Source organism: Ascidiella aspersa, chromosome 4 (assembly GCF_963924565.1).
Source record: "Ascidiella aspersa chromosome 4, kaAscAspe10.2, whole genome shotgun sequence".
Classification (NCBI taxonomy): domain Eukaryota; kingdom Metazoa; phylum Chordata; class Ascidiacea; order Phlebobranchia; family Ascidiidae; genus Ascidiella; species Ascidiella aspersa.
In genome coordinates this window covers 18,601,714-18,611,262 of record NC_139450.1, presented here as the reverse complement: position 1 = coordinate 18,611,262, position 9,549 = coordinate 18,601,714, and the positions used below count along the sequence as shown (strand labels likewise).

The 9,549-nt window shown below is 32.3% G+C and overlaps 1 protein-coding gene across 3 annotated transcripts; it reads right to left on the bottom strand.

Moving 5' to 3' along the window:
• Window positions 1-11: 11 nt before the first annotated feature.
• LOC146148535 (protein odr-4 homolog) lies at window positions 12-9,344 on the bottom strand. Of its 3 annotated transcripts, XM_083387036.1 has the most exons (11): window positions 9,233-9,344; window positions 9,071-9,142; window positions 8,398-8,523; window positions 8,177-8,332; window positions 6,323-6,454; window positions 6,074-6,262; window positions 5,880-6,002; window positions 5,729-5,822; window positions 2,517-2,617; window positions 883-1,042; window positions 12-805 (listed from the first exon to the last, which is right to left on the bottom strand). In XM_083387036.1, the coding sequence occupies exons 1-11, from the start codon at window positions 9,326-9,328 to the stop codon at window positions 738-740; spliced, it is 1,317 nt and encodes a 438-aa protein (XP_083243162.1). In that variant the 5' UTR covers window positions 9,329-9,344; the 3' UTR covers window positions 12-737. The 3 variants fall into 3 exon arrangements, with proteins under 3 accessions (XP_083243162.1, XP_083243163.1, XP_083243164.1); XM_083387037.1 differs by lacking the exon at window positions 2,517-2,617 and having other exon boundaries at window positions 5,729-5,812; XM_083387038.1 differs by lacking the exon at window positions 2,517-2,617 and having other exon boundaries at window positions 5,729-5,809.
• Between the last annotated feature and the right edge of the window lie 205 nt (window positions 9,345-9,549).

The following is a 9,549-nucleotide window of genomic DNA, read 5'->3' as shown; positions in this document are numbered from 1 at the left end:
TATGTTAGAAACTGTACAAATAACACCACCAACATCTATTATTACCATTTCTTCAAAATGCAATAAAACAATGTTTCTCACATGCTAAAATATCTTAACAATACCTGTGGCACAATACATATATATATATAAATGGTAGTAAACCTCCATTTTTTGGCTTAAAACTTTAATTTTGTTTCTTTAAAGACTTACATTAAAATTACTGGTGAACACCTTACACTGTAAACAAAGACCCTCTGAATGTTTTAAAATCATTTGGATCATTTGTGCAACAAGGTAATTTCATTTTTTCAACAAGGTTAGTTTAGCGAAAATTGAACAAAAAATTCTTAAATTTAAATATGTAGATATTTTTAGCAGTAAGGTCAATTTTCATATTAAATGCCCAGCATACATTCAACTCACTACTTCATAAAGCACCCAGTTACTGCAACAGATGGCAGGCAGCAAAATGATGTAAATTAATTTTGCAGATTAAAAATCGACAAAAAAACAACAACGCACAAATAAAATAATTGTTTATCTAAATAAAAAAGGTTGTGGAGGAGACATACATATTTTCTGTTGCACCTTTTACATATCTTGTATACATATGCAAAAAACTTTAATTTAACAACCCAAACATGAAACACTGTACCCAGTCATACACCAAGATGCAATATGGGCATTTTTATAATTAATTCTATTTTCTATTTTCACTGCATAAAATCACACCATGAATATTGCACGAAAAACAGTTAATCAAACATAGACAAATATGACAGCAGAAATGCTAACATGGCAATGACAACAGCAACGACTGTACCTGAAACATCAAACAATATTAAAAAATATATGACAGCAATTGTGCACTGTTGTTAAGGCAAAAAAAGTGAAACTTACGAAAAAAGATTGGATTATATTTTTGATTTTTTTCAGCTTCTTCTGTTTTACAATTATTAATTTTTTTAGGAGTATTTCTGCTTGAGTTAGTTTTGTTTGCAATTGCTGCAAACCTTTCCAAAGTGCAATTTACATCAGATATAGAAGTGTCAAAAATTTCCTACAATTGATAAGAGAATAAAGATTTGTATTTTTTTTGTTTTTTGAGTTTAAATAGAACTTACAGTACATACAGGGGCGTATCCAAATGTTCAAAAAGGGGTATAGAATTTTTAACTTATTGAGTTAAACCATTTTCCATCTGAGCATAGTGCCTAATGACGTAAAATAGTAACATAATGATAAATTAGGAAAAAAAACCTAATCATAAAAAGAAATTACACCCAGTAATTTTAAAGCGAGCCTTTAAAATAGATGCAAAGGAAGCTGCGTAAACTCTTAGCAAGGAGTCGCTAACCTTAGTTGGACACCTAAATTGGTACGTTCATAATTCCACTATCAGCAGCACAATTTCTTAAGTTACATGTATGGGACATTGCTAATTAAAAACATGCCTTTCGCCACCTGCAATATAAAACAAAGGCGTTTTTGCAGGTGTTAATATACCCTAATTATTGCAACATCTGCACTGTTGCTGTGTGCCAAGTCATCTAAAATACAAGCCATGGTTGAGGGAAAAAATGCACCAATTGCACACTAATTAGTGGTATTAGAACTGGGGCGGGAAACATAGGGTCCCCGGCAGGATTTTGAGCGGCTCGCAGACAGTTTCCAGTCTTACATGATGATGTGTCTGCAATCTCCCACTACTTGCTTACTATGCCAAATAATAGTGATTGTTAGGTCTTTTTTAGTTTTGCGTTGTTGAATCTTTGTTTTGGATTAAAATTAGATTTAGAAATTATAATAAATATTTTTTCTTGGATTTTGCCAAAAAAAGTTGACAAGGAATGTCGCAAATTTAACAAGGATTGGATGCTCAAGTACTTTTTTTACTCAAGTTGGCAAGGAAGCAGTATGTTTGCTGTGCAATGAAAGTGTTGCCCTGTTCAAAGAGTACAACAACATAAGATTTATTCCTTATATAGGTGGATAAATACACAGTTAATGTAGCGATTCAGAAATCTTTTTCTGAATTTTTCTGAAATTTTGGGCTCGCTGACTGGAGAAGTTGCCCGCCCCTGTATTAGAATATGCTAATTGAGAATCGGGTACAAACTGTTATTTCATAAAAATGGACCACTTTTTAAAATAATGCTAAAGTTGTAAAACGCCATTGTGAGTCTGGAATAAACTATTCTGTGCGCTGATGTGTCAAATTCACACTTGAAGATCGGCCAACCTGAATGAATCAAGAAAGGCGCTCTACAGAGAAAAAATGTCCTGTGTCTACGGTCAACAAATGTGCAAAGAAACGAATGACGGCATCTTGGTTCGCATTAGCTTAACCAATTGATCTTGGTTCGCATTAGCTTAACCAATCACATTAAAAAATATTACCGCTTCGCATAGCGATTTACACCTTGCCAAAAACAAACCAAAAAATTATATTGGCACTTATAAAAAGGGAGGCCAGATCCCCAAACACCCCTGGATACGACACCAAGTACTTAAGACAGTTTATAATTACTTACTGATACATTTGCAATGCAATGTTCTATGTTCTCCCAAGGAAACATGTAGTCATATATTTGAATGTTGTCATGATTAAAACAGACTCTTTTTGGCAAAGTATCTGTTAAAAAAAATATGATAGAGAACAGTGCTGCATTGATCACCAAAATACACTGTTTTCTTAAGCGAACAGTACAAATGTAACATAAAACATCAAATATTGCCAAATTCTTTGGTTAAAATCTAAAGCTTTAACATCTTGCAACAAGAAACAACATCTGCTATCAAGTATTTTACCTGTTTCCTGATTCAAAATCTTTACATAACTAACACATGCTGTAGTCCTCGGGGTTCAGTTACTTCTATGCATGTCACAGTGGCAGGGTGTGGTAAAAAATAATAATATTTACTGATGCTATTTATTTAGATTGCAACATTTTTGAAATGTACTGTTTTTGAAGTGTTTTTCATGCTTTGACCTTGAAAACAGAAACGCCAAAAAAATTAAGCAAAAAAAACATTATTGTTTTGTTAGACTGGTGCGGTTTTCTCTATTTTCTCTCCGACCCTCTTGGAAAAGTTTTCCACTAACTTCAGTTTAGATATTTATTTCATTGCATCAAAAACATAGTACATAAAAAATAAAATAGAAGAGAATAAATTTAAATGATGTATATCTTATTAAGAATCATATATAACTTTAAACCAGGAAAGAAAACAGGCTTTTTTTGAAGGCGACATGGAAAAAGAAAGATGCTGTCACAAATTTACGTCATAAAAAAAGGTAACCTTTAAAAACATGCCGTGTTTAGTCAAACTCAGTTGCGAATAGGCAAAATAAATCTAATCTAAATTCATCCAAGGAGGCGGGAAATTTTGAATGCACAAAGTTTTTATTTAAAAGAGAATTATCAGAACAGCTGTTTGGTTCCCCATAAACATTATATAAGTTTGCAACAAACACAAAAAATCATATATGTGTTTATCTTGTTAAACCTAAAGTTTGGGAGGGTGCTAATTACGATATAACAACCATATTTTTTCATGAAATTTAAACAATTGCAAACACTAGATTAATTTGGCAGAATTTCCAGTTTGGAGTCATGCAGCTAGCCTATGGTCGCATAAAATGTGTAACAATAAGCTTTCAAGAGCGCAAGTAGTTTTATACAGTCCAAGCAAAAATTATAGGCAACCTTATGTTATTCGCAGCCCAGACCAAACTCTGCAAGTTCTAGGCGGGCTGTAATAAATTTCCACAAACAATTTTGATATAAAAACTATGACTTTTAAGTATTTTATTTTTATATTAATTATAAATAGAATTCTGTAGAATCCTTCAAGAAATTGCCACAGCTATGATTCCTAATTTTAACATTTTATATTTTTATGATCTCAGGATATCTAAAGCATCACTATCTATCACTAGTTCTTTAAATATCTCAGTAATACTGACCAAAACAAAGATTAAAATCTTAATTTAATAGCCTTGGCTGGGCTTTCAAAAAAAGTAATAGAAAAAAATATCGTTCACTGAGTCGCATTACTATAGAAACCATTTGATATGAAGCAAAAAACTTATAAATTTGAATTGACTGTTTTTTGCTGCCAGATTTATGCAACTGAAAATTGTTCTGATCCTCATTATGTTAAGCAACACAAATGCGTTTGTTTTAAAGGAGAAATAAAATAATTTAAAAGAAATGATATTTTTCACTTGGTTAGTCATTTTTATTTTTAGGGCCTAAAGTTCAAAAAAATGATTATAAAAACATATCTTTCTAAAAACTAAACAAACTTATTTTTGAAAAAGTTGTTCATATGAAAACTATTTTTTCATAAATTGTATCTTTGTTGCTGTCTATTTTTGCGTGGTGTTTATTTAATCCCATCAGCCAAAACAGATTAAAATTAAACCGGGGTGCGTTTGTTGTATATTTTGCCGGGGGTATATTTCCAAGGATTTGTCTTTATTTTATGTTTAATTTTTTTTTCATTTATTTTTTTTCTTTATTTTATTTTATTTTCCTAACAGCAAGGGTATTTGGGGAATGATCGAAACATATATTTGATTAAATAGAATTTACATTGATAATGCGTATGGCTATGTTATTAAATTTTGGCCAGCTATCATGTTTAAAAAGCAAATATGATCATTCTCTTAAGATGGTTTAACGCAGGGGTCGGCAACCTAAGGCCCGCAGGCCGGATCCAGCCCGCCAGTTTAAATCATCCGGCCCACGACCCCATTTTCCAACTGTACACAAAGGCCATATATTTTTAACTATATTAACCATACAAAAATGCAAAAAAATTTGCGCTTAGCGCGAATCTTTTTCCACTTTAAGATACATTTTTTTTTAGGTAGTCTCAGACAAAAGGACAGTGCGCATGAAAACTATCGAAGTGCAAACTGTATGTAGAATGAAAGTTTCACCAGTTAATCTCTTTCTGATGTATTCCGTCATTTATGATAAACATTAACAAAAAGGGTATCACAATTAAGTTTATATTTTATTTTGTGTGTGCGCAATGCCTCACGTTTTTCTGTCAATTAAAAGTTTGCCAATTAAAACCATACGCAATTTTTTTAGCACTTCGCGCGTTGATATTTTTCAGTGTAAAATGGACATTTATATTCAATTAAACTTTTGCATAAAAGTATAGAACATTTAGTTCCGACCCTAATTCTTAGTGCTTGAAAGTCACACGTTTTTATAACAAAATTGCTAGTGGAAATTCAGTACGGCCCGCCGAGAACTTGTTGAATTTGATTTTGCCCGCAACTAGCAAAAGGTTGCCGACCCCTGGTTTTACGCCTATGGTATACTACACTTTTGCCAATGAATTGCAGCAGGCGTCCAGTCGCTTTGTCGCTTCGCGAGCTGATCAAAGGGAGCCAATATGACCGAATTCTATATTGAAGTTTTTCTACAGCTAGATGGGAGTCGATAGCTACAGAGAGCTAAAACGATGACATCACAATATTTTAGGTTTTTTGTCTTCCAATCGAAGGCCCCTAGGGTGCAGACTCGTTAAATTCTTATGCACACCTACATACCACTCTACATCTTGTCTCAAAATTTGAGAATTCTATGATGTATACTTTTTCTATACAGCTTCGGACAAAAATCAGTCTTAAACATTTAACTGCAAAAATGAGATATGTCCCGAAAATAAATTTTTGGCCCATATAAATACCTGGTTAATCAATCTTAATTTCAATACTCACATTTCGACTGTAGGGTTTGATTGTGAGAATGCAAATAGTCTGCCAACAAGCCACATCTGTGGTGCAGGTTTTTGATTGCATCTGCTTTAAGTAACTATAATATGTTGTTAAAACTAATATAAATGTTTTTATTTAAACTGTAAAACTTTACTTGAATAGCATCACCGACAGTCGCTTTTAATGGAGCATATGCACAAACGAAAATAGAACCAACCATTTCCACATAAAAATCTTTTTTTTTAATAGAAAGAGACATATTTTTCTTTGTTTTATTCTACGAGAAAGAAATTAAAAAAACAGATATGAATCCACAAAAAAATAAAAATTTGAAGAGAAACTGTTTACCTCATGTTGAAGATAAAATTTGCAAGAAAAGGTTTTTCCACATTTTATAAGTTTGTTAGGTTTTTGTTTACGTCCTTTGGAACCCTTATTGATGATCTCAGGATCTAAAACATCACTATCTATCAATAGTTTTCCATCTATCTCAACAATACTGGCCAAAATACGTTTGCAAAAAGATTGAATAAACTCCTTTAAACAAACCCAAAACAGTGTTATAAGCTTAAAGAAATGAATTGACAAAATAATCACCTTTAGTTGATTTTCTGGTGAACCACTAATGTCACCAATGTAAAGCTTTACATTAACATCTATGTAAGAGTTTAGCACACTCCATCTGGTACAGGGAGATTGAAATCTTAATTCAACAGGCTTGGCTGGGTTCTTGAAAAAAAAAATTTAATTAAAAATTAAGATAAGCACTAAATCATAAAAAGGTCGGGGGCAGGGGCGCATCGAGAAAATCAAAAAGGGGGTCCGGAACTTTTAACTTAAGGAATTCCCATATTTTCCGTTTATCATTATTGAATAATGACGTCATATATTAGTGATGGGTAAGACATCATAACATAGTGATTTGTAATGACGTTATAAAAAGTTAATCAGACAAAGACAATTAACATCCAGCAAAACAAACACGTGCATAAAAACTTTTTTATGTGCCTAATACGCCACCTTTTAAATCGAAAGTTTATTGTTGTATAACACCATGCTAAGTCATCCCTTAAAGTGCATTCAACTTCAGTAGGCGACCTGCTAAATTGTTTTTTTTGTTTGCTGCGGTCCTTGTACAATAAGTTGCACAGGCCTCGTGTTGATAAGTTTGGAAGAAATAAATTATTATACTTAGAGAAGGCTCTTTCTAAAAGGGAAGTCACATGCACTACTTAAAGCGCGCGGCATGCTGCCAGTCGCTTTGTTGCTTCCCCAGCAGAACAAACAAGCGAATATGAACGAATCTTGCATTGGAAGTATTACATTGCTAGATGGGAATAGATAGCTGTAAAGAATTAAAACGATGATGTCACACTATTGTTTTTCCCCCCAATTAAAGGTCCCTAGGGGTGCAGATTCCTAAACCTGTTATACGCAACTACATGCCATTCTATGCCACTGAAAGTTTTAACATTCTACAATGTCTAGCTTCGGACATAAATCGGTCTTAAACATACCAAGCAAAAAAAAAAGAACAGCGGCAAAAACAACATAAGTCCCGAAAATAAATATTTTGCATAACTTAAATCAGCTATACTTATAAAGACATTTATAGTACCTGCTTTTAATATAGCCTTGTTGTGCAATGTCAGCGTTTTATGTTTGACAATTTATTTTGCCTCTCACAATACCCTTCACCTATAAGTTATGTGTCAAGCTTTTTTGGGAAAGCGACTAACATGTAATGCTAGGTGCAGAGTTACTTGCCAAAGTAACATTCCTTAGTAAAACATGCTGGCCTTGGACAAAATGCGCTACAAGGTTACTTAAGTTCAACTTTAGGCCAATATTCAGCGAGGTTATGCAAATTTCTGATGAGTATATTGTGTAGTCTTGCATTGTACTCGCTATATTGGCAAAATATTAGGTTTTGGCAATAACCTGGACATGAATGTTGAACATTTGGGAGATTATTTGTTATTACAATATACACATGTGAGCAAATTGTTTTGAGATACAATACTGTGACTGTGGGCCCTGCAAGGTATATTAGGATTAATCCCTTCTCAAAACAAAATTGAGGGTAAATTAAAAAAAAAACATACTAGGAATCGATATTCTGGATCGTTATTCTACGTTTGAAACAACAAAGTACCAGAATACCCTGGAATTCTACTTTGAACATCCCTAGCAATTTCATATTGTGTAATTTCGAATGATTTAACTTGCATTAAAATAGAACTGTTAAAAAATGCTTTGAAATGCTTTGAATAATCATAGCTTTTAATCTTAGGAAACAAGTAAACCATGATTGTATGGTGTTATATCTGCTGGTTGAATTGTCATAAAATATGTATACCTTTGCAAACAATGCAGTTAGACAGAAAATATTGTTAATTCTTTTGACCTTTAAAGTTACAAATATCATTTCTAAGTATAATGTTAACTTACAATTCTGTTAAATATGTCAAGTTGCTTGCCGAACAGTAATTTTCCTGAAACAATGTCAAAGTGGAGAGCAGTCCAAAGAACAGAAATACTGCTTGGGTATACTACACCAATTTTTTGGTTTTGATTACAAATACATTTGTGTGCAGCATAAATACACTGAAAAAACAACAAAATAAGGTAGAAATGTCACATAAATACCAATCAACTTATGAAAGTAAAACCTTATGAAGATCATTTGAAGTTTTTGCAATAGAACTAGAAATTGCATATAAACCAACAACAAATATTCCTCCTGGCAATATGTCATTTAGTTCAAGAGCGTTAGCACACACCAGAGACTCATCAACCTAGGCAACAAAACAGGTTATTTATATAAACGGGCATCTTTTGTTCAAAGTCAATCAAACAAGGTAATAAATATATCACAACAGTGTTCCGCATTTGTACAAAATTTTTGGCACTTATTTTCTTGTCTCCTAAACGCAGCAGCCTATTTCTACTTCATCATGTTTTATCTGAGTTATGTACAGACCAAAAATTGCCAAATTAGTTTTATCCGAGCTATGTATGACCAAAAAGTGACCAAATTAGTTTATTCAAACTACTTATAACCAAAACAGTGCCAAAATGAGTTTTTATATGAGATAAGGACAAAAAGTGCACAAATTAGTTTTATGCAAGATACGTAGCTATATGTGAACTCAAAAGCGCCCAAATTAGTTTTATTTGAACTAAGTAAAACCAAATTACTTTTATAGGAGCTATGCCTATGTTCAATTTTACATTGCAATATAAATATTATTTATAAGCCAAATATATCACATATGAATTTGCTATCGTTCTTTTCTAATCAAATGTTTTTTCTATTGCTAGCATAAACAAAATGAAACTTACTGTTATATCTGTTTTAGTTGATGAAACTTCAGAGTTTAATTCTGATTTTACAAACTTGACAACACAATCCCCCTATAAAAAGAAACAAAAAATCTAACATATGTATGAATAACTACTCATTATTACATTTTTTAAATTTATTAAAATAAAACAACACTTTACATTTCCCAAAAGAATCCCTAGAGATGCAACTTCTTTCTCTTTATAGGTTGCAATATAGGTTGAACAATTCTCTGATGCAATTACTGTCTTAACCATAGTAAATTTTGCAATACCACCTGGATTAAAATATATATATTAGTTAAAAAAGATACAATCTAACCACCCATCCCTCCAAATGTACATGAAACAATACTTTATAATTTTGTCTATCGAAAACATTTAACAAAAAACCTTTTCTGCAATTTGGCAGCATCGTAGCAACATTATTAGCATTAAGGCCCCCAATAAGGCTTGTTATAATTTTGAGATTTCAAACC

Bases quoted from the DNA above. Each gene is read 5' to 3' on its own strand.
- LOC146148535 (XM_083387036.1), bottom strand. From the start codon at position 9,328: ATGGTTAAGACAGTAATTGCATCAGAGAATTGTTCAACCTATATTGCA. The intron at 6,455-8,176 runs GTAAGTTAACAT...TTTTTTTTCAAG, and splicing joins TTGACATATTTAACAGAATT to AACCCAGCCAAGCCTGTTGA. The intron at 6,003-6,073 runs GTAAACAGTTTC...TCTTTCTCGTAG, and splicing joins AATTTTATCTTCAACATGAG to AATAAAACAAAGAAAAATAT.